The 27,790-nt window shown below is 42.9% G+C and overlaps 1 protein-coding gene across 3 annotated transcripts; it reads left to right on the top strand.

The window, feature by feature from the left end:
- The first annotated feature begins 180 nt into the window (after positions 1–180).
- On the top strand, positions 181–27,790 carry HAPSTR1 (HUWE1 associated protein modifying stress responses). 3 transcript variants are annotated; one of them, XR_012326125.1, is made up of 6 exons: positions 222–544; positions 1,643–2,557; positions 3,158–3,238; positions 12,891–13,166; positions 22,512–22,626; positions 25,388–25,614. XR_012326125.1 is itself a non-coding variant. In XM_033840309.1 (5 exons), exons 2-5 carry the CDS (start codon positions 2,332–2,334, stop codon positions 25,630–25,632), a joined length of 828 nt encoding a protein of 275 aa, XP_033696200.1. In that variant the 5' UTR covers positions 231–544; positions 1,643–2,331; the 3' UTR covers positions 25,633–27,790. The 3 variants fall into 3 exon arrangements, 2 of the variants coding, with proteins under 2 accessions (XP_073648423.1, XP_033696200.1); XM_033840309.1 differs by lacking the exon at positions 22,512–22,626 and having other exon boundaries at positions 231–544; positions 25,388–27,790; XM_073792322.1 differs by lacking the exons at positions 3,158–3,238; positions 12,891–13,166; positions 22,512–22,626; positions 25,388–25,614 and having other exon boundaries at positions 181–544; positions 707–2,332.

The raw sequence follows: 27,790 nt of genomic DNA, 5'->3' as shown, positions 1-27,790 counted from the left end.
AGAAGGAAAAGATTCCAGAGAGAGAGGGAACTGCGAGGGCAAAGGCAGTTTCCGAGGAAACAGAAAGAAGGCCAGTGTGGCTAGGCAGCCCAAGCCAAGCAGAGACTGGCCTTGAGATGAACACAGAGGAGGCGGGGCCAGGTCCTGCAGGGACTTGTAGCCCACAGAGAGGAGGTCAGATTTTATTCCCAAGGTGATGGCTTTACAGCCAAATTGCTTTGTAGAAGGGTTTTCTTGCAGCTCGTGGGACTTCTCCAAGCCCCAGTGGCTCATGCCTCCGCCGCCAAACTGTGAGGGCCAGTTTTGCCTCTGTGCGGTCATCGCCCCTTTAAGTGGCGGCTTACTCCTCAGACCCTGAGCCCCTGAGGACGCCCCCGGCTGGGTGACCGCAGCGCGCAGCCCCGCGCCTGGCCCACAGCAGTCGCGCAGCCCGGGTCGGCGGAGGCTGACCGGGCGATTGCGCACGGAGGCTGAACAAGAAGTCGGCGCAGAACTTTCCCCCTGGAAGCGGGGCCTCCCACTCGGCGCGGCCACGCGGATTCCGGTAGTAGGAGGGGGGGGGGCGGGGGCTGGCACGTGAGGCAGGCGGCCGCACGTGGCCCAGGAGTGTGCTTTTTTCGGGACAGGTGCGGGGGCCGCCAAGTTCGCGAAGGCGCAGACGCAGCCGGGCCTCGGCACCCCGTCTCCCACTCAGGTTTATTTTCAGATTCGTGGCCGCTGCGGTCTGGTCAAGGGAAGGTGTCCTCGGAGAGCGCCAGAGCGTCTTAGTGGGGCGGGCCAGAGGGTCCCCCACGCACAACGCGCAGCGAGCCGCGTGCCTGCTGTCTGCCCAGCAGGCTGGTGGGAGCCCGCGGGCCTCGCATCTCGGAAGTTTTTCTTTGGACTCTGAGGCTCAACTTGCCCATCTAAGAAATGGGTCTGAAGTAAACAGCTGGCGAAGCACTTTGCCAACTTGGATTCAAGTTGGGCGTTTAATTCACTTTCTTCGATTCCCTCCTCCCTTTGGAAGCCCAAGGGGCTGGAGTAGCGGGATGCCACCCACCACACCCTTCCGTCCCCGCAGAGCGGTCACGGGAGTTGATTTTGCGTCCCCTACGGCCTGGCGGCACCGGATCAGCCCTCCTGTGGGGTGCGGTCTCGGAGCCCCGGGTCACGTGACTCCTGCCCGCTGCCTCTGGCCAGCGAGCAAGTGCGCATGCGCAATTCACTCTCTCTCTCTCTCTCTCTCTCTCTCTCTCTCTCTCTCTCTCTCCCCCTCTCCCCCTCTCCCCCTCCCTCCCCCTCCCCCCTCCCCCTCTCTCTCTCCCCTCTCCTCTCTCCCCTCCCCCTCCCTGTCTTTCCTCTCTCTTTCCCTCCCCTCTCTCTCTCTCTCCCTCCCCCTCCCTTCCTCTCTCGCTCTTTACTTCTCCCTCTCTCTCCCTCCCTCCGTCCCACTCTCCCTCCCCTCCCTCTCTCCCTCCCTCCCTCTCTCCCTCCCTTCCTCTCTCCCTCCCTCCCCCTCTTTCTCTCCTTCCCTCCCCGTTTTTCTCTCCCTCCCTCCCCCTCTTTCTCTCCCTGCCTCCCCCTGCCTTCCTCTCTCTCTCGCTCTCTCTCTCTCCCCCTCCCTCCCTCCCTCTCTCTCTCCCTCCCCCCTCCCCCTTAGGTTGGCTCGGACGCAACCACTGTCAGCTCCTCCCCCTCCTTCTCCGTCTTCACCCTTCCTTTCACTCCCTTCCCCCCGCCCTTTGGTTACGTCAGGCGGACACGCCGATGAGCCAATCACGGCGCTGTGTTTAGAGGCCGGCAAGCGGAACCGGTCGGATTGGACCAATAGAAGCCGTCGGATCCGGCGCGCCCCAACCGGGCAGGGGAGCCGGGGCCAAGTGGGCGGTGCTTCCCCGTCAGCATGTGGGCGGGGACCAGCAACCGCAGAGGCGTCGACGACGGCGGCAGCAACGACGACGTTCCTCAGTCTTCGGGGTAGGCTCGGCGGCGCCGGTAGGGCTACGCGGAGCGGTCGGCGGTGGCCCTAGGGAGGCCGCGGCGCCATGGCGGGGCGGTAGACGTGCTCAGGCCGGCGAGGCGAGAGGCGGCGGTGTTCATCCGGTCCGCAGCGCCCTTCGGCAGGGGCCGGGGGTGGGGAAGACTGGGTCGGGGGTTGTCCCGGGCAGCGCGGGGCCGCGGGGCGGGGCTCGCAGGCCGTCGGGGTGCAGGAGGCCTGGGCCGCCGCGAGGAGCCGCCGCAGGCCGCTGGGCCCCGCCGCCGGGCCGCTCGACGACGACGCTCCCGCGGGGGCCCCGCCTGAGCAGGACGCGGCCGCGGCGGCTGCGAGGCCGCGGGAGGCCGCGGAGGATGGAGGAGCGGAAGGAGGAGGGCGAGGCCGAGATCCAGGAGCACGGGCCCGAGCACTGGTTCTCCAAGTGGGAGCGGCAGTGCCTGGCCGAGGCCGAGCAGGACGAGCAGTTGCCCCCTGAGCTGCAGGAGGAGGCGGCGGCCGCCGCGCAGCCCGAGCACAAGCAGCAGAAGCTGTGGCACCTCTTCCAGAACTCGGCCACCGCCGTGGCCCAGCTCTACAAAGGTGAGGGCCGCCGCCGCCGCCATTTTGCGCCGCCGCCCCCGCCTCGCGCCCGGCCGTCGGCGGAGAGCCCGGGGAGCGGTTGGCTGGGCTCCGGCCGTCGCAACGCGGCCCCACCGCCCCCTCCTCGCAAGATGGCGCCGCGGGAGGCGGGCCCTCGGGAGGCGGCCGGGGGCCGGCGTGGGGGGCGGCCGGGCTTGGGGCCGCCTGTGGGGCCCTCCCGCTCCTGGGGCCGGGCCGCTGGGTGCCCCCGGGCCGGGGAGGGCGGGGGAGGAGCCCCCGGTCACAAAATGGCGAAGGGAGGCGGCGCGGGGCCCCTATTGTGCTGGAGCCGGCCTCGGGGCGGGGACTGCGAAGGGGTGCCTCCCTCTGCCGCGCATCTGTCCCGGCTGCGCCCGGGGGCCCCGCGGCTCCCCCTCCAGCCCCGCCGCGACCCCTTTCTTGCCCGCTCCCCACCTAGCGCGGGATCCCGGAACCCTTGAACAAAATGGCGAAACCTAATATGGCCGTTCCGGAGTGATTGACGCCCAAATAACGTTGCTTTTTCTTTTTTTGTCTTTGTGTGTTTTTTTGTTTTTTCTCTTTCGTTTCGTCGTTTTTCAGACCGAGTGTGTCAGCAGCCAGGACTTTCTCTTTGGGTTCCCTTCCAAAATGCAGCCACTGCCGTCACCAACCTTTACAAAGGTAAGGACAACTTTGCTGCATTGCTGGCTAAGGGGAAGGGCGGTCTGCGTCAGGGTTTAAGTCCTGCGTTCCTTAGTGCATTGGCCACCTTGACCTGGAGGTATCTCCCGAGTGTTTTTTGCTTCTGAATCCAGCCACTAACTCTCAGTATCTTGCAACTTGAGAATTCTGGCGGTGTGATGTTATATCTAGATAACGGGTTCTCAGCCGGGGGCGTTTGGTCCTCTCACCCCATGGCGATATTTTTGACAATGTCTGGGGCACTCCAGAGTGTCATCACTGAGAGGAGGCCGCTAACTGTCCTCGGTGCACGAGACAGCCTCTCCATCCCCCAAATGGCAGTAGTGCCGAGGTTGAGAGGCCCAGAGCTCCAGACTGAGATGTGCTTCTTAGGCACCCAGGGAAGAGGAGTGTGTCTCGCACAGAGGTGGGAGGGACAACTTGTTTGTGGAAAAGCACCTCTTGGAATAGTTTTTCTTGAGTTAGGCAATTTCGAGCATGATGGTGGCACAGCATAATTTAAGTGCGTCGAAAACTAGCTAATTGGAGTACTCTGTACGCACATTAACATGCAGATATTTGATGGAGTTGCTCTTCCCTAGCAACTCCATCAAATATTTGCCTTCCAAGCTGCTTTTTGCCTGACGGTACATTGTTGGCAGGAAATCTGATCAGTTTGAGTTGATATCAAGATTTGTGTTTCATGGCAGTGCTTTTCTGCAGTTAATCCCCGCCCCCCACGTGAAGATATGTGAGTAAATGTTCTTGCCCATCGTGTTCTCTCAGCAACAGTGGGTTTAGATTTGTTTTGAAGATTTGGAAATTTGGGTTTGATATTTGGCAAGGTTTCTGTGGGAAAAGGATTTGAATTTGAGTGTTAATTTTAGTAAAAATGTAATTTAAATAAATGCTTTTAAACTGCCAGAAGCTGTTGATAATTGCAGTAGAGCTTTGTGTTTTTCAGAATTATCTAAATAAGGTTGAAACAGGCTGTGGAGTGATTTGATTCTCAGATTCTTATCTGCATAAGAATAAGCCAATTAAGATAACATTCTTTAGGCAAAAAAATCCCTTATTTTGGATTTCCTTTTAAACCTTGCAGTTTTTTGGGATGATAATTTGAGAATGTAAACTGAACCTGGTGAATAGAATGTTAATTTCAGGGAATGAGGCGCTAATAATCTAGGCTTACTGAGAAAAGGAAACCTAATGAAGTGGTGCCCCAGTGGTCAGCTTTGATTTTATATAGCTGAGTTCCTTAAATTTTGACTCTAACATTCATTACTGCTTGAGGGTTTTTAACACTCTCTGGAATGGCTCTTGGTTTCACCCAGACAGGGAATTTTGAAATAATACTTCAAACTCATATTTTTGGAAAACTCTGCTTTCTTGGAGTATAATTTACATATAGTAAATTCACCGTTTTAAGGTGTATGGCATGAATTTGACAAACATACATTGTTAGTAAATGGAATATATCTATTCCCCCCACCCCAGGCAACCGCTGATCTGAATTCTGTATATATGGTTTTTGTGTTTCCATAATGTAATAAATAGAACCTTATAGTAGGTAGCCTTTTCTGTTTGGTATCTTCTATCCACTTTTCATAATGTTTTTGAGATTGATCTATTCAGTTCACATTGCAGGTATTAATAAATTGTTAAGTGCTTTTTGTTTTTCTGACTAGTGTTGTGTGTGGAGGTATCACGGTTTATCCATTTCAGGTTTTGCAATTATTTTTTGCTTTAAGGGGAAAGCAACACATAGTTTTAGTGCATCTGTGTGCCACGCTCTTGGACTAGGCCGTAGAAAAATATGAATGTTCTCTGACTTCTCAGTTTTTGGTGCTGTTGTGTGCTCCTGGAATGCATCTCTTTAGGACTGTAGCTGACGGTTTTCTTTAGTGTTAATTCTTCAAGTAAAAAAGTGGGCTCAGAAGCTGAACTCTGAAATAATCCCTAATTTGATTTCTTGATTTGAAAATGCTTCTTATAATGTATTAGTTTCCTTTGTTCAGAAAATGTAATGGAAGACATTAAATTTCTTTTTAAATAAACATGAAGTTCTTGCATTATGGCAAATGCTGGATTGTCAGTCCAACCTTAGCTTTATTTTGTGTCCTATTTCTGTAAAATGAAATATATCCCCTTTTACCTGAGGAATGGTTAATTGTGGTTTGTGGAATTTGGTAGTATAGCAACATTATTCTGTTCCTAGCTGACTCAAGGAAAGTGTGGATAAGTTCTGCAGATCCTCACATTCTTCCTCCTTTTCAGGGTGTGGTCTTCAGAGAACAAGAATGCAACTGTAGGAATAATTGGGTACCTTAAATAGAACCAATAAAATTAGCAAGGTAGTGTCACAGTGCATGCAGCTGTAAGTAGTGGTAAATTTAGAGTGTTCACAGTTCTTATTCAATATCTACATGTAATTTATGGGGGCGGGGATGGGGGGAGATTTTGGAGGATCCTTGTAAATGGGCAATGCTCTTGCAGTTTGTATGATTAAGCGCTTATCTGACAAGCTAAAGATGGCTCATTTTGCCTCACCCAGCCTGGGGAGAGGTTGGTACTTCTACCAGCTTCCTGATAGCACCTAAGATGAGCACATAGGAAGGTCAGAATTGAGGTAAAAGTCTAGCAGAGGGCGCCTTTTGATGTGGCGTTTTGAAACATTGAACGATGCAGTTGGTTTGGTTGAATGTGGCTGGAGACTTGGAGGAGAGTGAATTGGGGTGTCCTCAGTGTGCACAGAATTTGGCAAAATGGAGTTCCTTTTGCTCCACATAGTAAGTTGAGTCAGACATTGGCATCCTTTTTTGGAAGGGAAGAAAATTCTGATGGCTGGTTTTTGTTTTTACTTTGCTTTGATAAATCTAAAGGAAGTAATGTTTGTTAAATATTCAGTGGTGTTGTGTCCCCTGGCTTAGTACGTTTTCTGTTGTCTGCAGCAAAGGGAGTGAAGTTACTGAGGTGGTTTTAACTAGCCTGGTTGATGCTTATCTGAAAAATGCTTTGTCAAGCTCATCTCTTTCTGCCTCTTAAATACACCTCCCATTTCCTTGGGTGACTGGTTGCAACCTCTTTCCTGACTCCTCATTAGGAAAATAATGAATTCTAAATTCCTTCTACGGTGTGGGGTTACTTGCTCAGTAGAGGCTGGCCGTCCTTTGGAGCCTCGTGGTCAGCGGAGGTGGGCGCTGGGGCCCTGCTTGCTCTGCAGCAGCTGCCTGGGAGCCAGTGCTCACCCACATCCCCCAGAGCCACTTCTCGCTGCTTCTTATTGTCATTTCCCTCAGCTTTGTAATATTTTTCTTTTTCGATTTTTGTTTTATGTTAAGCTCCATTTTTTTTGTTGTTGTTGTTTAATGCTAAGCTCCTCCGCATTTTAAAACTGTCTGAAACTTTAGTTGTATACCGACTTCTCCCACATATGTTAAGAGCTTTCTCTTGATACTGTTTATGTTAAAGATGTTTTTGGTTTTCTCCTTGAACAGCATTTGCCCCAAGGTGTGACTAGCGGTACTTGGAGAAGGCCAGCAGCATCATTATCATGGAGTCTTCCGCTAGATTGTTCTAGTTCAGATTTTAGACTGTTACTTTTACTTAGTCGTATGGTCCTGGAGACAGATAATGGAACAAAAAATATTTCACTATTGTAAGCCTTCATTTTCTCAATTGTGAGTAGGAGTAAGTACGCACAACTTAGAGTGCAGGCTCTTAGTGTGTCATGCAATGAGTCTTCAAGCATGGACTGTGTTGGTGGTCAGGTTCTGTTTTTCAGATGATGTTTTTGGCTATGGGCAGTGCTTAAGATGAAGGGAAGAAATTCTTATTTATTTATTTATTTTTATTTCTGTCAGAATAACCTTTGTGGTGTGTCTTCATTTTTCCCTGAAAGGGCTGAAAGTAAATAGAATTGACAGGAGAAAAATAGTGTGATGCCCTTTAAAGTCCTTATTTTTGAGACATCTTGATTCCAGATCCTGTTTATAGTGTGTAGTCACTTCATTGTGCCCTTCTTGGGCTTCTCTGTGAACTGAAAGTGAACGGAACGTACTGAAAATTTTTGGATGAGTGATTGGTGTATAAACAACTGGTCAGAGAAAGCATGTTCTACCTGGAGGCAAATAATGAAATTTCAGCTTATGTTTTGACTTTCTGGAGTTGGTTTGTGACTCTCCTGCTGCAGAAAACTATTGAACTTTGAGAGTGTTCAAAAAACCTTAGTATGGATTGCAGTTGAATACCCTGTTTTATTTTACTAAGCAGCAGCCTCAGTCATTATTAATACCATTTATAGATTTTTTTGTGAATTTTTATAGAAGACTGTCAGTTTCTGATGTGTAACTTCTCTGTAAAAGGATGTTTTAGCTGCAAATAGCAGAAAAGACAAGTCAGGCTGGACATGGATTGGCTGCTCTCTGCCTTGAAGCCTGAAGGTGGGATTGATTGAATCCAGTGGCTCAGGCCTCCCTGCTCTGTAGCTCTCTGTAGTCCATGTGTGGGCCTGCGCATACCAGGTTTGTCATTAGGCTAGTTTCAGTGTTGGCAGCTCACACCTCACAGCTTAGGGTTACTCACGGAAGGTTAGAAGAGCCCAGAAGCTTCTTTCCCAGGAGCTACCAGTAAATGACTTATGTCTCTGGGACAGAATTGGGTCACATGGTTATTCAGAACCAGTATCATAGCCACAGTTTTGGGGTTATGCAGATTTGTTTGGGACTATACCACAAGTTTCATCATCAATTGAGCAAATGTGGAAGAAGCCTTTATTCAGAGCTATCCAAACAAAAACTTGTGAGTACCTTTAGGAAAGGGAGGACGAGGACTGGATGGTAGGGAACCGTGGCCACTCTGATCCTTCCCTGGTTCCTGCTGTTTGTATGTGCTAGGTGAAGATTTAAGTCAGTATGTAAGTTACCTAGAAGTTCGTGTTTATCTTTGGATACCACTTTGTTAGGGAACTTAGAAATTGTTTCCTTAAATCAATTGAAAAAAGAGCTTCCCTGGTGGTCCACTGGCTAAGACTCTGCACTCCCAATGCAGGGGATCCCGGTTCAATCCCTGGTCAGGGAATTAGATCCCACCTGCTGCAACTAAAGATCCTGCATGCCACAATGAAAATCCCACGTGCCTCAACTAAGATCTGACACGGCCAAATAAAATATAAATAAATAAGTAAATATTAAAAAAAAAACAATTGAAAAGTAGTTTTATTTTGGTCATGACTCATATCGTTTCCTTTTTTAAAAATTTATTATTATTTATTTTTGGTTGCGTTGGGTCTCCGTTGCTGTGTGCAGGCTTTCTCTGGTTGCAGCGAGCGGGGGCTACTCTTCGTTGCGGTGCGTGGGCTTCTCGTTGTGGTGGCTTCTCTTGTTGCGGAGCACAGGCTCTAGGCGCGCGGGCTTCAGTAGTTGTGGCATGTGGGCTCAGTAGTTGTGGCGGACGGGCTTAGTTGTTCTGCGACATGTGGGATTTTCCCGGACCAGGGCTCGAACCCGTGTCTCCTGCATTGGCAGTCCTATTCTTAACCACTGTGCCACCAGGGAAGTCCCTAGATACTTGTTTCTAATGAAACAGTTAAAATACATATTTTTTCCTACAGCAGACTAGTTGGTTAGTGCAGATTGAGTTCTAAGTTTAAATGTTTTGTAGTTACTAGTATTCCTTGGAAATGTACCCTGATCTAGCAGTGTGATTTTTCTGGTTTGTAGATCCTCTAAGGAGAATGGGAGATGACTTCTCTATTGTTGAGGGAAAAATCGATTGTAGAAAGAACTTTTGCTATTTAGTAACTTTTTAGGGCAAGGCCCTTTGAGCCTCAGTTCCAATTCCTTGTTTATGAAATTGAGGTATCTGCTTTGGCTAACTCAACATAAGGTGAGTAAGTATCAAAAAATTATAGATAGTGAAATCTGATTGTGTTTATGTTTCATGTAAGAAAGTTCTGCATTTGGTCTTCATTTCAGAAATCAATATGATTCTTTGCCTACTGCCCCTTGCCAGCAGTGGGAAAATGAGACTAATAAAAATCCCTTGAATTCAATTTCAGCTATTTATATAAGAACAGTTTAAAAAAATATGAAACAAAGATGTCTACTGTGAGTTGTATGAATCAGTTTGTTTCTTGAATAAGGAAATGAATGTGTTATGATTAAAGGTTAGATTGACATTTTGATGCCCTTGGGCTTTGCCTAACCTTCGAGATCATGGCCTTTTTCCACAGTGGCTTTGGCATCAGTAAAAGTGTTGAACACAAGACTGTCCCCACAGTTTTCTTTGCTCTGCATTTCTAGAATTTGGGTGTCTAATTGGAAGGTTCAGGAGTATTCAAAGCAGTCTTTGGCTGAGAGCCTTCTGGAGGCCATCTTTGTGTGTACGTTTATTATTTTACTGGACACTAAATTAACCAGTGATTAAAATCTAGTCTGGTCATTCCTAAGATTCTCCAATGAGCATTTAGATCTCTTCTACTTAGTGCAAGATGTGATAGGAGGGTTTAATTTTCAACCAAGTAACTCTTTAACGTTCTCAAACATAAGAACTATATTTTAAACTATGTTTTAGTGTCAATATGAGATTCTCTGTTTAAGGAAATAACTGAGATTGGATTAATCTGGGCAGTAAAGTAATTGGATTTGGCTTTCAGGATATGTTAATGGTATAAGACCAAATTATGCCCAGACAGTGCAAAAGCATGTATGTACCCGAAGACCTTAAATGTTAAATCTGCTTTTCTCCTCCTGTACTTCTTAGTCTGTAAAAGTCTGTTTACAAAATACTTGATTTTTAGCGTGTTCTTGGTTGGTTGTGTTGTTGAGACTTGTGCAGAATTTTTGAGGTGAAGTGATTGGTCAGTTGCATACATTTTAAAAGAGGTTCACAACTACTTATATAACTGCCTTCCTTCAAAAGTATGAATATTGAGTTTTCCAACTTTGTTCAACTCTGTGATTAAAGCATCAGCCTGTTGCCGATCTGACTTTTGGGCTTTCCTTGTGTCCTCAATCAAAACGAATCAAAGCTCTTCCTCCCAGGATTGTCAGGGTTTTTTTTTTTTTTTTAAACTGCCTCATCTGGTTCCTTCCCTTTGGCTCTTGAGTTTTGTATCAAGTTCAGCTTTTCTTATTTGCTGTCTGGTTTGCTAGGTGTACATTTACATGCCTGCTTCATCTTACTTTGCACTATCCATGCTTGCTTCGAACTTGTTTCTTGTACCCCTTTCAACTTTTTGTCCCTCTATACTTCCAATTCTGGACCTGCCTCCATTTGGTTCTCGAAAAATAAAATTTCCTGAGTCATTCTTTTTGGAAACAAACTTCTCTGGTTAAGAGCTTGATTTTAACAGCTCTCTTCGGTAGGGCAGCTTTGTAGAAATCTAGTTGCTTGTAGATCCATAACAGTGGACGGTTATCCTCCTTTCTGTGGTCCCATGGGATGGGCTTAGTTTACTCAATGATTTGATTTCTCTTAAAATGTTTCTAGCTCTTTCAGAATCACTTAAGGTCTACATATAACTTTACAAGGTCATCTTAGAGATTATGCATCCTTTAAGGTTGGCTTCATCTAAGTCTTTAAGACTAAGAGATGGGAAAGCACTGTATTAGCCTCTTAAATGCTATTTACCTTTGAAATGGGGTTCGTGCTTGTTTTGTTTATGATGAAATGAGAAATCAGAACACGTTGATTCACATTGTAACTTGGGCATTCTAGTAGTGAGACACTGGAGAAATTACTTCATTCATGAGTAGCTTTTTCTTTTAGACGCGTTTTTTATTTATTTATTTATTTTGGTTGCACTGGGTCTTAGTTGTGGCAGGCGGGCTCCTTAGCTGTGGCATGCGAAACTGTTAGTTGAGGCATGCACGTGGGATCTAGTTCCCTGATGAGGGATCAAACCCGGGCCCCCTGCATTGGAAGGCGGAGTCTTATTAACCACTGTGCCACCAGGGAAGTCCCACGAGTAGCTTTTTTTATATTTGTAAAATTAGAAAGTTGTGATGGAGTTTAATATTTAAAGAGTACTCCTGTGGGTAACTTCTTTCATTTTTCTTTTTAACTTTTTAGCAATAAGAACTGATCATCTAAGGAATAGGCCTTGTTATAAAGTTCTGTTTGTGCTGCCCTCTTGCCATCTTTTTTAATAATGCAAATTCATGCAGCTTGGGAGCCTCTGTGATGTCTGGATTATTGTCTTTCTGGGACACAGGTCTTCATTCACTGGTTTGCTTATCCTTTCAGCATCTACTTTAGATGTCGCAGACAGAATTAAAATCCAGGTCAGGAAAAGTAAGAGGAATGAAGATATATTGGTGATTTTCCTGCTAGCACAGCAGATCAACTAAAAATAAATTGCAGTGACTTAAGTTTGCAAGTATTAATATTGTTTTCAACTGTGTAAAGCCACTAAAGGGGCAGGCATCATTTTATTGAAAATCTGGGTTCGGTATGTACAGGGAGCGGGCAGTATCTACAGGGAGAATAGGAGACCAGTCTGAGAGATTTTAAGACAGGGTCTTTTGGAAGTGGTTATAAGTTACAGAAAACTGTTGGGAGCTGGAAGCAGATTGAAAACGTTCCTGGGAAATGAATGAAGCTTCTTGTTTCCACAGTGCTGTTTGGCTTTGTTGAGCAGTCAATCAGAATTAATTTTCCCTTATTATTTCTAAAATGTTTGCTACTGCTTTTAGTGTGTTTCCAGTTCTTGGTGCTGAACCTGTCAGTAGGAGTACACCTCCGAAATGACATGGTACATGCCAGGTGAGCACCGCCTGAGTGATTTGTTGCGGTGTATAGTCATCTGGTGAATGATGTGAACGCTCCTGTTTAGTTAGAACTCCTGAGAATTCCTTCTTTTCTCAAAGCTTAGTGGTTAAGAACCACAGACTCTGGAACAAAAATTCCAGCTCTTGAATACTGTGGTAGAGTCTGTTTGCTCAGTTGCAATGAGGGGACAGTAGTACTGCTCTCAAGGTATTCGTGTCCCTTTCTTCTCAGAGGAAGCTGGGTATAGTACCAATAAGCATTTAATAATTCACCTATTTAAAAATTTTTTTTTTTTTTGGCGGTACGTGGGCCTCTCACTGTTGTGGCCTCTCCCGTTGCGGAGCACAGGCTCCGGACGCTCAGGCTCAGCGGCCATGGCCCACGGGTCCAGCCGCTCCGTGGCATGTGGGATCCTCCCGGACCAAGGCATGAACCCGCGCACCCTGCATCAGCAGGCGGACTCTTAACCACTGTGCCACCAGGGAAGCCCAATTCACCTATTGTTAGCATTACTAAATAAACTAGCTTGATTAGATTAAGTAAGCTTTTTTAAGGAAATAACATTATTAAAATGGTAATTCGTTTAACAATAAGTAGTCTCTGTTTTTATCTGTTGAGTTTTTTTTTTAAAGAACAAGGCAGAAGCTCTAGGATTATGTGATGTGTTTACTGAATTTAGAACATTATGATTAGGTGTCAGGTATGATATTTTAAACATGAATTAAGTTCAGTTTAATAGATTACTGATAGACTTAAAGAGCCCCATACTTAATGATACTCATTTTGGTGAACTTGTAAAATCGTGGTTTTCTTTAGGAGAGAATGCAGCTTGGCTCTACTGATCATCATGTATCTTCTTCTTCTTCTTTTTTCCTAACAGAAAGCGTGGATACCCATCAGCGAAGTTTTGATATTGGAATTCAGATTGGCTATCAGCGACGCAATAAGGATGTGTTGGCTTGGGTTAAAAAGCGCAGAAGAACTATTCGTAGAGAAGATTTGATCAGCTTCCTGTGTGGAAAAGTTCCTCCACCGCGAAACTCTAGAGCTCCCCCAAGACTGACTGTAGTGTCCCCTAACCGAGCTACTTCAACGGAAACTAGCTCATCTGTAGAGACTGATTTGCAACCCTTCCGGGAAGCCATAGCTCTGCATGGTAAAGCCGTTTAAACATATTTCTTTGGAAAAATGGTTAAGAGTGTGCCTGTGGACCCAATTTCACATTTAGGTTTAGGTCCAGATATATTGTCTGTTTTTTGTCTATTCTAGTTACTACTTGCTCTAGAAATGTTTAAATAGAATGTAAGCTAAGAACTTACATGGGCAATTTTTGAATGTTAGCCAGCCTATCCTAAAAAAAATGTTTTTAGAAAGTTAGTTTGAGCTGATTGGTGTTACAATAACAGCATTTTTTGCAACATTGATTAGAATTTATTGCTTTACACACTGATATTGTACATGTTTCCTTACTCTTCTGAGTCAAAGAGGAAGTTCTTGTGTCTTAAGAATACTGTTGCATTTATAATTACCTGGAGAGCCTAGTCAGTTACGGGCAAGTAAGGCAGATAACTGTTGGGCTAGTTCTCATGGGAACTCCCTTTGACACCTTAGGTTATTGAGTGTGCCTGTAGAACCTGAGCGTTGATGACCCAAGAGGGAGTGGACAGATGTAAGAATAATTAAATTGACTTTCCTTATGTCTGTTGTCCCTTAGGGCCTTGCTTTGATAGGAGTGTTAGAGAACAGGTCCATCACCATCTCCCCAGGCCAGACCTGCCATAAAAAGACATTCTTGGCTGAGGGGTTTAAGTATTATTGGAGAAGCCTGGGGTATGTAGTCAGTAAGTTTGTTGTTGCTTGTTCTCTAATACAGGCTTCCAGATAGAACTGGGAGAGGTACTTATAGGACATTCAATACTGCTGTAAAAATAAAACAACAAAATAATAAGACTTGGTTGAAGCCAAGATGAAAACATGGATTGTACAAGTGACTAAACAGAAGTAATTAGTGAGTTAGCTCATGAGTCCTGTTAAAAGTTAACATATTTCTGAGCCATAGTGTAGGTCATCTAAAATAAAATAACCTGGTGATAAAAAGTGGGATGTATACAAAGGGCTTCTATATCATCGAAGCTTTAATGCTTACAGAGATTCTTGTTCTCTTTGGCAAACATTGATTCTTTATCTAAAACGCCATTCAGAACATGGGAGTTGGAAAAAGTGTTGTTTTTTTCCCCTCCTGATTGTGAATTTGTTTACGATAAGTTAAAAACACAAAAATATTTTATTGCAAGGAAGTCCATGATGTATGGATGCAGTACATAAGACTGCTTGCTGTTTCTAATGTAGTGGAATAGTTGATGCTGTCAGAAAGTTTGAAACTCAGGCAAAATAGAGATTGATCTGTTCCTACTGAATTAGTTTCACATCTTTTACCATTGTTTGAAAAAAATTACTACAAGTGTACATAGTTTGTCAGATTAATTTTAGTGCATGGTAGTATTTGATGTAGTTGTGTTTTCCTTAAGCATTTTGATTTCCTTTGTCATCAAGTGGATTTATGATTCATTCCATATTTCTCTTGTTGAAGTGTCTTTTTTTCTGTATTATACTCTACTGTAGAAGGTAGTTTTAAGAAACATAAATGCCACTCTTGTTATAAAATCTTAATGCAGTTGTACACATTGTAAAAAGGGCAAGCTAGCAGCCCTCCCCCCTGCAACTACTATATTCTCCACATCCCATTACATTTTCTTAAATTGAGTTTATTCAACTTGTGATTTATTATTTTACTGAACTTTGGGAGTTTTAGTGGTGATGTAGATTTTGGAAGGTACTATTTATAATTTTGACTTATGTTTAAATTGTGAGGGTTTAAAAAAGTTTAATTATAAAGCTATAGAAAAATAACCTTTCCCTTCAATAAACTTACGAAGTAGTGCCAATCCAGAGTACATTGGATTCCTAGGGTTCATAAACTGAATTCATGTAGTTAAAACATGAAGTTGCTATGCAGTAATAGGGCCCCTTGAAAAGAGTACACAGAACATTATATACTGAGTTTTGTGTTATATTGGTTTTAGAGGACATAGCTGTGTTGGGAATGCTAGTCTGACTTGAGTATTTTTAGTAATTTGAATGATTTCTAATAGGGCATTGTTAACTAAATTGTAAAGCAGATTAATGACTAACTTTGTAACCAGGTGTCCTCATGATCTGATTTATTGAATAGCTGTAAATTGAAGTCAAAACTGTTTAGATCTTTTAAAATATGTTTGGAAATTCATCTTAATTAGGGTACATACTGGTCAGAATTTGGTTTTGCATAGAATTTGCTTAGCCAGATCTATGAAATGTGAGGTCAAATTGAAGTTCTTGGGGTTCTACGTTGGAGGGAGAGTCTAAATTCATGAAGTTTTGGGGTGCCGGGGGAGACAGGAAAAGAATTGGTATACTGAGGCTGACTTAAATTTATAATCAAAGCAAACATTAGTGTAGGAGTCATATTGATTTATTCTTATCCATAAGCAACCTCATGTCCTTAAAAGAGAGGACAGGGCTTCCCTGGTGGTGCAGTGGTTGAGAGTCCGCCTGCCGATGCAGGGGACACAGGTTTGTGCCCCGGTCTGGGAGGATCCCACATGTCGCGGAGCGGCTGGGCCCGTGAGCCATGGTCGCTGAGCCTGTGTGTCTGGAGCCTGTGCTCCGCCACGGGAGAGGCCACAACAGTGAAAGGCCTGCGTACAGCAAAAAAAAAAAAAAAGAGGACAGTTACCCCTGTAATTTTTTCTTTTTTTCTTTATCGGCTCACTTCCAACAAATGCCACCCATATGTGCTATATGTTCTTTATATGAAGACAGATGGCCAAGATATAAGATAATTGTAGAGTTTTTCATGTAGACAGTGAGGGTGTGATGATAAGATCCTTTGATCAGTACCCTCATGAGCCTTACATTTAAGTATTGCAATTAAAAGTACATCAATTAATGATTATCAAACAGTTTCAATCAAAACTGTCAACTAATGGTTATGGAGGTTTAAGGAATATAATCCAGTGCTTTATTTTGGCACTTGTTTGCAACATATGTTGTTTATTTTCTGTGTAACATGGTATCTCCTTATCTGGATGCTAAACTCACCAGAGAAATCAAGGAAATGTATATGCATGTGCTAAATTGATCTCTGTCCTTTCCTTATTCATCCTTGTCTTAAAATAACATTATCAAAAATTTACTGAGAACTGAATTAATAGCTGGCACCTTGTTTTTATGTAAACAAATTTCAGATAGACCAGAAATCATCTGGACCATTTTGTGGTTCCCTGCCTGCCTTTCTGATTATTCCTCTCTTAGTCATCCTTTCTCTTCTAGAGACTTTTATTGTCTTCTCTTTAGGCTACTTTGACCTCTGACCTTTCAGTGACTTAGGTTACATTCCCCAGGGTTTAGCCTTTAGCCACCTTCTCCTGCAATCCCTTTAAGGGCCATTTCAGTCTTAATTTACAAAATTGGTCCTTATAGTTTAGACCCTCTCTCCTGACTGCTAAAGACGTATGCCCCATTGTCCCCTGGTGGACATCTTCACCAGGGTGTCCTGTAGGTGTTCAGAGCGGACTCATCTAGCCTCAACAACAGCAAAAACAGGTCTTTTCTGTTTTTGTGACCTTGCCACTCAGCAGATGCGTACGTAGCAGAGTCTGTGCAGTTTCTAGGGAATATATGATTGAATAGGGTGCTTCCTTTTCTGTTGAGGCCAATGCATACTTGGATGATTTATTTTGATGTTATATGTAAGGTGTTCTGGGGTCAGAAAAGGACATTTCACAGTGCGGCCTGGCCATGGGTTCAGAGAAGGCTATTCTGGAGGAGGTGAGTTCTGGGCGCTTGGAATAATCTCCTTCCTGCTCTTGCTTCCCAGTCCTGAGTTGACCCATTCACCAGTCCCTCTTTCCTGGGACCACTGGAGTGATCTTTTTGATCTTGTTGCTTCACTGAAAAATAACCTTTGTATCCCTGTGTCCTCTAGGGTGAAGTCTGAACTGAGCACAACATTGTAAGACCCTTGTGGTTTGATCTGACCTTGGGTCAGATATCTTAGCTATACCGTGTAATCTTTTGAATACCTTCATGCTCTTTTCTAAGGTTTTCTTCTGCCTGTTCATCTCTTCAGACAGATCGAACATCTGTGACGAAGCTTTCCTTCAGTTCCCCCGATTTTCTCCAACCTTCCCTGACCTGTGTGTCTGCTCTCCCCTTTTGCTTTGCTTCCATAGCTATCCCTTCCCATAGACTGGGGCTACAGTGGTGCAGGGACCGTGTCTTGGAGCTTCTGGCTTTAACAGAACCTGGCATAGATGTGTTCTGAGCTTAACACAGGGATTCAGAGGTCTGCTAAGTCAACGTAGTGGGGGCAGAGAACCTTTCCAAAGAGTTGAGGCTTATAGATCCCCAGGTGACTGCAGTATGAGGAGGGTGAGGAGAATGGAGAACAGAGCCGGGTGTATCTTAGTGCTGCAAAGTCAGCTCTTCACACTGAACAACTGAGTCTTGGAGTGGGACCTGAGGGTGATGTACCTTTAGAGCGGTTCTTTCAGTGTTTACTTCACGTCAGCATCCTGCTGAGGAGGGTCTCATTTAAAACTAATACTTCCCCTGGATTAATGCCGTTTTATTGATGAAGAAGGCTTATTTGGCTAAATAAAATAGACCAGGTCAGTAAATGGTAGAACAGATATTCCAGATCTGTCTGGTTCCCCAATTCAGTACCTCTACATGTGTACATTTGGGGTTTCTTCCCCCCCACCCCCCTTAGTAGGGCTGGTGGATGGCATGGGAAAGGTCTCTAGGCTTGTTTTTCTTCCCTAAAGACATCAGACTATATACATAAGTTTGGTATTTCTTGCTGGGGTTTTTCCCCATAAGTGAATCTGGATAAGTAGGCTTGAAGATGAATGGCTTTAACCTGTATTTCTGGTTCATTTTAGCAGGAAGAGTATTTAGGCTTTGTACATAGGCTGCATTCCCAGCATGACCTTGGGCAAGATGGCTAATGTCTCCAAGGCAGTCTCCTCTGAAAAGGAGATACATAAAGTGAGAAGCAGAGTACCCACCCTTAAACAAAGTGTTCTTTGCCTTGAGAGAAGGAGGACTTCTGCTTAGTTCTAAGTCCTGAGTGCCTTCTTTGCCTCTGGCTAGCATTACTGCAAAAACAGACCTGGAGGTCAGGTGGCCTTTGAGGATACTTTTTCTCCCTTTTCAGGAAGGGTGGCTTTTTAAATTGCAGATAATCATTGCAGAGGAAGGGATAATTTAAAACTTAGTGTTAACTACCTACTTATATTACTTGCTGAGATCTTGAGCTTCTTTTATGTTGGTATAAACTGGTGAAGTTGAATGTTCTCTCTGTCTACTGGATGAAGAGATTCTGAGCTGACTTGCCCAAGCTAGTGCTGTGTCTAGAAAGCCTTAGATTGAAATCTGGTTTCCTCATTTTGGGTTCTGTTTGTCATCATAGGGATTAGGTAAAAAGGGTCCAGAGCTAGAATGGGGCATATATGTGGAAGATAGAGACCTGGATGGGAAAGTAAGCTGGATGCCAAGTCAGACTTCACTCATTTGCTAACTTTATTAAAAACCTGCTCTCAGTCATTTCATAGGTGGACTTTGTAGGTTTTTGGCCCTGGTTCAGACTGTTCCATAAAAATTGGAGACACTTGGTTTTGCTGGTAGTTCTAAAAGTCATTTTGATGGCATTCTCTTGACTGTAGTACAGGGAACTAAAACCCCATTGGGACTGGGTTGACCCTCTGTAAAATTCATCAGTTCACACAGGGTCTGGGTGTTAAAACTAGTCACTGGTGGGAGCCATTGCTGTCATTGGCATTTGGCTTTAAGATATCTCCTTGCTCAAGTTCAAGTTCCTTTTGTGTTTAAACAACAAAAGTTTAAAAAAGACAGTGGGCTGCTACATTTGTAAGTACTGAAAGGGTCTTAGGCAAATGCAGGTAGTCTAGCCTTTAATATGATATTGGAGAATTTCCCCCGAAAAAGGAAAGTAACAAAAGAAAAGGTTTTTGTTTTGTCTGTCTGTTTTTGAGAAAACACTGTGTGTGTTAAAAGATAGCTTTTTTAGCGAGGGTTAAAATCTGAAGCTTTTTAGTCTGGAAACTGTGTGTGTGTGTGTGTGTGTGTGTGTGTCTGGCTGTGGTGTTATGAGTTCTGATTTCTGCAATTAAAATGCTTCTGTGGAAGGTGCGGTCATTTAAAAATGCAAGTGTATCTTGTCATTCTGTAGCCTTTCCTATTGCCCAACATTTACTGGACACAGTAAACAGCCAAGCATTCTATTTATTAGAGGCTAGTGATAGGGTCAGGTAATACAAAGATGAATCACATAATCTCTCAAGGAGTTTCTAGCCTAATAGAATTGTACTATTAGTTTGAAACATAATCCCAGGCAATCAGATTGAGGCACAGTGCCATCACTTTAGGAGTTACTAGGCTCTATATCTGGCCTCTCTTTTGTCTAACAAAGTCTTTTTCTGGCATATGTGGTGATCCTTAGTCTCTTAAATCATTAAATTGCTTGAAAAGATTCTTGGATCTGGAGAGACTGGGTATAGGGCCATATAAGAAAAATGCATTCATTTGATACCATATTCAGGGGTGTAAGGTCAGGTAGGAATTTTTACTTTAGAAAAAAATGTAAGGCAGATTCTGAATTTGTCATAAAATGGATCCCTTCTTCTAGAGTTTTGGAAAGCTGTGAATTTAGGCAGCATGGACCAATAGGATTTTCTTGCTCCTTCGAGCCACAGGTTTTGTAGCTTTTGTTATTTTTTCAGAACATTCTTTGGCCTGTGTGTAGTAGAGAAGTTACCAAATTTCGGTGAGAACAAATCTTCCTGATAAAATTGAGATCTGTACATTTAAGAAGAAATTTGATTATTTATGCTTGGTTCTGTGTCTCTCCCCTTTTCTATCACTCTTCATTCCTTCTGTTGATAAAGCTAAATATATAGAAACAAACATTGACAGCCACACAGATACTTAGGTTAAGTGCTTTTAAACCAATGGTACAGTATGAAAGAAACTTCTTGGCAATTTTCTGTTGTAGAGAATTAATTAGAACTGACCTGTGGGGGATTTATATCCAACCACCTTTCAAAATCCCTTTTCCTCCTCTTGCCCACACTCCTAGCACAATGTGTGGAACACAGTAGATTCGTAATAAATGCTTGTTGAATGTTGCATTCTGCATCTTCTTGAAATAACAGAACTGTCAATAGTCATTTAACAGTAAAATGTTTTAAAAACTTATTTGGAAATTAAGATGTAAGAGATTAATGCACCAAAAGCAAATCTCATCTCTTAATTGCTTAAGATTGATTATTTCAAGTAACCTTCTTTAATGGAAACTCTTGTGAAGGCTGGAATTTTTAAATTATACCCTTTGTTCAGACCAGCCTCTGAGAACAAGAACAATTAAGGCAATTAAGATAGCATTAAATTTTTGATGAAAAGTTGGCATTTTCTGTATATTAAGATTAGATATTAGCTACTGAAGTTTCTGTGGGTAGGACTTAACTAAAGCTTCCAACATTAATAATACAAAACTGTTATGAATTTGCAGTAAAATTTTCTTGGACATTTTTTTCATTGAGGTGAAGTCCATGTAGCCATGCCTCAAAGCCAGTTTACTCACCTAGTACTTCCTTAATAATCCATTGGTAGTTTAACATTTAAGTTTTATTTTTTTTCACTAGTTTTCTGATTTATAAATATTAATTTCTTGGAAAATTTGAAAATTTCCAAAAAGTAAAAAATCCAGTATCTTGTTTTCCAACTATACAGAGATAACTGCAGTTAAATGTTTGGTGCATTTTCTTCCAGTCTTTTTTTTCAATGTATAAATATTAAAATTATTTCATAGTTGAGATCATGCTGCGTATATGGTACTGTATCTTGCTTTTTTCATTTTAACGTCGTGAGCATTTTTCCCATGGCATTAAAACTGTCTTTGAAAAATTGAAAGCATTTTGGGCTGTCAGCATAACTGAAAATGTTTTCTTGGTGTGACACATGTATCTTTGTAATTGGTTTGATTTAGTGTGCTTTACTTCAATAAAAGTTCAGTATTACAATTTACAGATTGGGGTGGGGAGTGGTATCTACTTCAAATTACCCAAATCTTCCTAGTAGAATTCACTTTTCCAGGACTGAACTCCTCCCCTGGTGCACTTAAAACACGACATTTACACACAAGTGCTTGCTTGCTTAAAACCTCAGAATACAACTTTGTGCAAAGGGAGTGTATGTCCATTTGATTAGTGCATTTCATTTCAAATGCAAGAATGCCTGTTTCTTAGGGTTCCCAGTCAGAATGTTAATCACTTTGTCCAAGTTGTGGGGATTTCACATCCCCCTTCTGCCGGAGATGAGAGAGCTGGTGGCGCAGACCTGCAGAGGGTCCTGGACCTGTGCTGAGTGGAACCACAGTAAACAGTCTGCCTTGTCTCCTCCAGGGCGAGTCTCGAGGCTCGCAGGTGCTGAAGGGGGCTGGGAGGCCAGCAGAAAGGGTAGAGGCGGCCTCTAGGCCACTTCCAGGGCTCCCGGATGGAGGAAGGGAGGCTGGCTGGGCTCTGCATTTGCTCTTTCTGTGTGACCTAACTATGTGCTGGTAAACTGGAATTATATGTAATTAATTCTGAAAACAGGATTTTCTTATGACCCTAAGCATGACCTTGGTATGAAAATAATAGTTCTGTGCTACTTTTTAACAATTTGCCATGTAACCTAGATTCCTATAACTTGGACTGTAACTTTGTTTTAGCTCATGTGGGAGCTTTCTTTTCAAAGTATGATTAAATCCTCTTGATCTTTTTTCCACCCCTGCACTAATCCTTTAAAATGAATGCAGAAACTTTTAAAACTGATAAGTTTATCTTGTATTAAGCAATGGAGACTTCTCTGTCTAATCATACTACTTGTTCTACTGCTTTTTGTCAATTGATATTCCCATAGCCCTTTTGAAAAAGTGTGTTTTTGGTAGAAATTAAGTTGTATGCCCTTGGGCCATACAACTTAGTTTTTAGTTCTGAAGCATGTTTAGATTCTCTGTACTTGTATAGGCCTGATTGTTCATGTGGCTTAGCTAAGGTTTCCTAAAGCATCTTCTAGTAGCTGTCATTGGTTTATAAAATAAAATTTGGGTTGTTTAAAATATATATTTTTTGGTTGTTAATCTTAATTTTTTTTGACACTTGTGAAAAGTCTTTTGGGGGAAGATTAGATAGTTAAACTTTGAAAAGAATTTTCACTGCTGAGAGTAGATAATAATAAATAGGTAATGTTGCACATTGTGATTTTGCTTTAGCTGTCAAACTAAGCCCAGAGTCATACACCCAACAGAAAAAAGATTATGGTTTTCTGGAAGTTACTGGGGAATTTTCAAATTGACCAAATTGATGTTTAATCTCTCTTCTTTTTTCATGGAGGATAGCAGTTGAAGGATTTGCTTGAGGTGCCTCTTCACTTCTGATGGAGCGTTTTGAGCCTTGGGTGTTAAACATACAGCTACGTGGCTCCTACATTAACAAGAGGGGCATTGGAGCAGGGTTTGTTGAGTTCTTTTTTGGGTATTGAATGCTTAGGGGATCCTGAGTTTAATTACCGAAGTAGCCCGGTTTATTGCTGAGGGCCCACATTTTGCAGCATAATTACCGTAGAATCTCCTGCATTATGAAACAGGTATGAAAAGGTGGTCTCAAGTACACAGACACCTTTCAGTATGTTAGAGGCTGCGAGATTAGGAAAAAAGGCACAGCTCTCCCCTCAAGGAGTTTACAGTCTTGGTGGAGAACTTAAAAACAGAAAAAGAAAAAACCAAACCCAGCAAGTTGAGAATAATTGAGTTTTAACTTCATGGCAAAGATTTAAGTGAAGAGAGCCACCTGGGTATATATTTCCTGGCATTGGAGAGGTGAATAAACATCAACAGCTTTGGATTTCAGAGTGACGGGTAGGGCTCTGAAGCATTCTGTTATGTGCCAGGCACTGTGTTCATGAGATACAGATGTAAAGACACAGTGTCTATAGGAAGAGATGAGCAATGGTGCTATGCTATGTGAAATCAGCCCGAGGCGTTTCTTTCCCTTCTCTTTAACTTTTAATAAAGTTGTGTGGGCCGGGGAAGAAGCAGCGTGGTTTTTTCCTGAAGATGTTCGGTTTGAGAGGGCCAACAGGCAGTTAGAAATATGGATGGGCCCTTGATCTCAGGAAAAATGTCTGCTCCTGTGGCACGGATGTGGAAAATGATGCCTGTGGGTAAGCTAAGAGGCCAAGGCTCTCACCTGGGTGACATCAGCCTGTGAGGGGCAGAAGAGAAGCCTGCAAAGGCCAGTGAGGAAGGAGCAGGCAGGCTGGAGAACAGCAAAGAGGAGAGTTTCTAAGGAGAGGGAGGAGAACCAGGAAAGTAGCCCCAGACTGGGAGGCGGTGCTGGAGGAACTTGGGCCTCAGGCAGTGGGGAGCAGATGTTGGGAGGCAGGTGCAGCCTGGGCCATTTTTAGGAACTGCAGATAAGTTGATAATGGCAGTGCATGATTATTAAGCCTTAGGATGGGAGTGAAGAGGGCAGAAGGGAGAGTTAGCTTTAGCTGCTCAGAGACAGACCTGCGAGGCAGGCCGGGCCCTAGGTCCTGAGGCTGAAATAATTTAGGCTCGAAGAGGTGGGTAGCATAACATGAGTAGGAATTTAGATTCTGTTTGTCTTGGGTCCCAGCTCTTGCTTACTAGCTCTGTGACCTTGAGTGCCTTGCTCAGCCTTTTAACCTCGGCTTTTCATCGGCAAAAAAGATAGCACAAATATAGGCTGAGTTTGAGGATGAAATTAAAAAGTGCTTATTAATACAGTGCCTGACATAGGAAGTATTCCAGTATTAGTGCTTTTATTTATTTTTAATAGGCACTAGCCTTGGAAATGAGTGAGATCAGATTTCCTCTGGCCACCAGGGGAAGGGAGAGAGGATGCATCTTCTACAGGGAGAGCAGTGAGGGGACTGGTTGGTTCCTAGCGTAGGGAGTTGAGAGCAGTTTAGAAAGGAGGTGTGGACTGCAGAACTTGATCAGCATGTATGGGAGGTGGTTGAGGCCAAGGGTTTGGGAATGTTCACAGTATTTGTAGAGTGAGAACAATGTGAAAGGGAATTTAATAGCTTTGGTGTGGTAGGAAGCAGAGAATCCTTTTTCAACTTAATGTTCAAATTTAAAGTACATTTATGGAGTAAATGAGAATGGGCCCCTACGAAACCAACCTCTAAGCTTACTTTAAGGTACAGGTCCTATTCTTGGGAAACACTGATTATACTAGATCATATCAGTTTAGTCAAGCACTAACAAAATCCATATATGAGGCTAGGATAGCCCAAGGGGGAGTCCGTAAGAAGGAAAATCTACAGGCGGTGATGTCAGGTTATTAAATTAAATGCTGTGGTTTGTTTTCAGGCCTCTCATGCCTTTCACAGGTGTATCCTGAACATTTAGAAGCAGAACATACAATGGCCTCCTTTAACTGTTCAGGGGTCTAAGGAATGAGTGTCTGACCATGAGTGCTGGAATACTCTGGATTTAGTAACTCTTAACCTTGAAGGCAAGGCAGCAGGATTTTTTATACCACCCTTGTTCTCCCGCCCCCCGAAGGATTAGAGATGATGCTGAGTGTGGCTGCCCTAAGGGGTTTATACCAAGTATAGTATAGTCCAGACCTTGGGGTGATCATATTGCCTGATTTGTCCAGGGCAGAATCACTTTGTATTTGATGTCCCAGGATCATTTTTAATAGTGACCCTTTTTCATGTTCAGTAGTGTACTGTTTTAGATGCTAAATTAAAAAGTCGCCTTATCTATAGAAATGTCAGAATAAGCCCACTCAGGCCTGCAAGTGACTGCATGCTCCCCTGTTTGCACACACACACAGCACAGGGATCTATTGGAACGGTGACTTTGTATAACCAAAATCTTCTCCTGTTTAAAGCAAGCACCTCCTTCCTCAGCTCTAAGTTACCTATAGTCCGTACCTAGTAGAGTAGATGGCAGGATTTCATAATGGAGTTGTACACCTAGCATGGTGCCTGCCGCATAAGCTTCCAGTAATTGGTAGTAACCGATATTGTAAATATTGGTAGTATTACCAGTGAACATTTCCTATGTCAAAGCCAGATGATTCGTTCTTCCAGGAAAAAACTGCTGCCCGGTGACCCCCTTGCAAGGAAAATAGGCAGACATCCTTTGACACTATGACGACGTTGAAAGTAAAGTTGGGTTGCTTTCAAGAGGGTTAAATAATCGAGCAACTCTAAAACCTTTTTTCTTCTTCCTAGGTCTTAGTGGTGCAATGGCTAGTATAAGCGTGCGTTCGAGTACCCCAGGCTCTCCTACACATGTAAGCAGTGGATCGAATGCTAGTCGAAGGAGAAATGGACTCCATGATGTCGATTTGAACACTTTCATATCAGAAGAAATGGCACTCCACTTGGACAATGGTGGAACTAGAAAGCGTACCTCAGCCCAGTGTGGCGATGTCATTACAGACTCACCAACCCATAAACGCAACAGAATGATCTAAACTGCAAACATTTTCACACCCACCATGCTGCTTGAAAGCCACTTGATCCTCAACATATACTATTATTGCAAAGGAAACATGAGGCCATCTTCCCTTGTTCACTGTTTAAGACAAGTGAATTCTATAGTGGTTGCCATAAAAGGAAGTTCTAGGTATTTACAGTAGATGCCTCTTGTAACTATGGCTTTCTTAAAACTATAGTCCTAGCAGAGGACATCAGATATCGTGTAGTCGTTAGCAAGATCATCATAGGCAAACATATATCCGTTTCAAGGCTAAAAGTGACCTTAACTGTATTTATTCTCAAAGGGAAAGGAAGTATCAGATGTTTATTTGGTTATAGAACGCTTTTTTTGGGGGGGGGGGGGCTCCATTTCCTGTGTGTTGAGTATTTTGCTTCAACAGTATTGCCAGGTTCCTAAAATTGTCTAAAACACGTGATTTGGCTTCCTCGTCAAATCGCCAGGCTTCCATTTTTGCAGCAGCACTGTACCATGCACCTGGTTTCTCTCTAGTAACAGTGTGCAACTTCTGATTATTGAACTGTGCCCTATTTTTAGTTTTCAAAGCAGTTTCTAATTCTGGTGATTGTGTGATGTAAAGAGGTGCTATGATGGTCATGCAATTAATACTTAATATCAAATCAATACACAACTTTATTGGATTCACTTTGTGTGTGTTAGTGCTCTAAAAGTAGCAATATTATTAAATTGCCCCCAGATTAACCTTGTAGGATTGAAATACTCATTTTTAAGACAAGTACTACTTCCCATGCAGGGTACTGTCCTTATGGTAAATGTAAACATGTAGACTGCATTCATGGTGACCTAAAGTAGAGAGGTCATGAACTTCATGGGCTTCCTTTTTGGTTCAGTATTAGTGAGAGCGAGATGGATGGTGGGAGGGTAGGTATTCTAGTCTGTTATATTCTGTTTAACATTTTTCATGAATGTTCTACTTTGTGCAGTTTCCATTGGAATGGGTGGAAGATAAAGGTCTTTTATCTGCTAATAATGTGATCACACCTTAAATAGCAAAACCCAACTCTCCAATCCCTCTCCTATAAAGTGCAGTTTGGAATCTCATTCTGGAAAAGATGGAATCGCATGGAGGTTCTCTAGATGTTAGGTAGACTTAAATAAAAGTTCTCAATAGATTCCTCTTTTGAGTAAACATAAGACCTCTTGTACCTACAATGTTTTAGAGCATGTTTCATCTTCATTTTTAATATCTTGAACTGAATGGTAGTCTTTTTTTAGATGAAGAACTGATGTCAGCCTGCCAGGTACTGTAATTTATTCTATCATATTATTATAAATGTATCAAGTAGGACAGTGAAAATGTTTCCTTGCAAACTTGTAGCTCAGTATCAGTTACTTTGTTTTTATCCTTAAAAGACCATTACAAATCAGTGTAAGGGTTTTTCCAGTAATTACTCACAGCACTTTGTTAACGTTTGCAATTTCTTCAGCCATTTAATAATCTTTCTGTGAAGAAACTTTGCTAAGTTAACCATAATATTCATTGGGTGGGATGTGAATGTAATGTGTGAACTGAAGAAGTTCTGTATTCACTATAGATACAGCCCTTATTTAAAAAAAAGTCAATTCCATACTAAACCTAGGAATGAAAGTGAGGCATTTCTAAATTTTTGCAAAAGTGGATCATTTATTTTGTTTGAATATGATAGGAAGAATTATAGCAATGTATCATTTTACCGGAAACGGGTGAGCCTATGTATTATGAATACTTTCAGGCTTCCCTTTGGAATATATCAAGAAATGAATCTGGAGTTATCTTTGTTTTTCTATCGTAAATTTAGATTCTGGAATTGGGTTTGGTGGTGTGAAGCATTGCTCACAAGCAGCCAGAACTCCTCTTCCTAAAGGATTTTGAGGCTGAGGAACACATATTTAATCTCCCCTTTATGCCTTGGTTCTAGTTCCTCTTTCCAAGTTAGTAACAACAAAAAAATTTTTTTTGGTGGTTTTTGTTTTAGTTGGTGCTCTGAAGCTTAATCTCAATACCCTTTACTCTCGATTGTCAAATTTTGATAAAACATGTGCCATTTTCTTTGGTAAGAGAAAGCAGGTCTTCATGTCTGCCAGAACACAATTTATATATCTTATTGGCTCCATTAAACTTTTTGAAAACTTTA

Source organism: Tursiops truncatus, chromosome 15 (genome assembly GCF_011762595.2).
Source record: "Tursiops truncatus isolate mTurTru1 chromosome 15, mTurTru1.mat.Y, whole genome shotgun sequence".
In the NCBI taxonomy this organism is placed as follows: Eukaryota; Metazoa; Chordata; class Mammalia; order Artiodactyla; family Delphinidae; genus Tursiops; species Tursiops truncatus.
The sequence above is the reverse complement of the archived record's forward strand: the minus strand, read 5'-3'. Positions and strand labels throughout refer to the sequence as shown.

Excerpts from the sequence above, each read along its gene's own strand:
- HAPSTR1 (XM_073792322.1), top strand. The coding sequence starts at position 1,032 with ATGCCACCCACCACACCCTTCCGTCCCCGCAGAGCGGTCACGGGAGTT.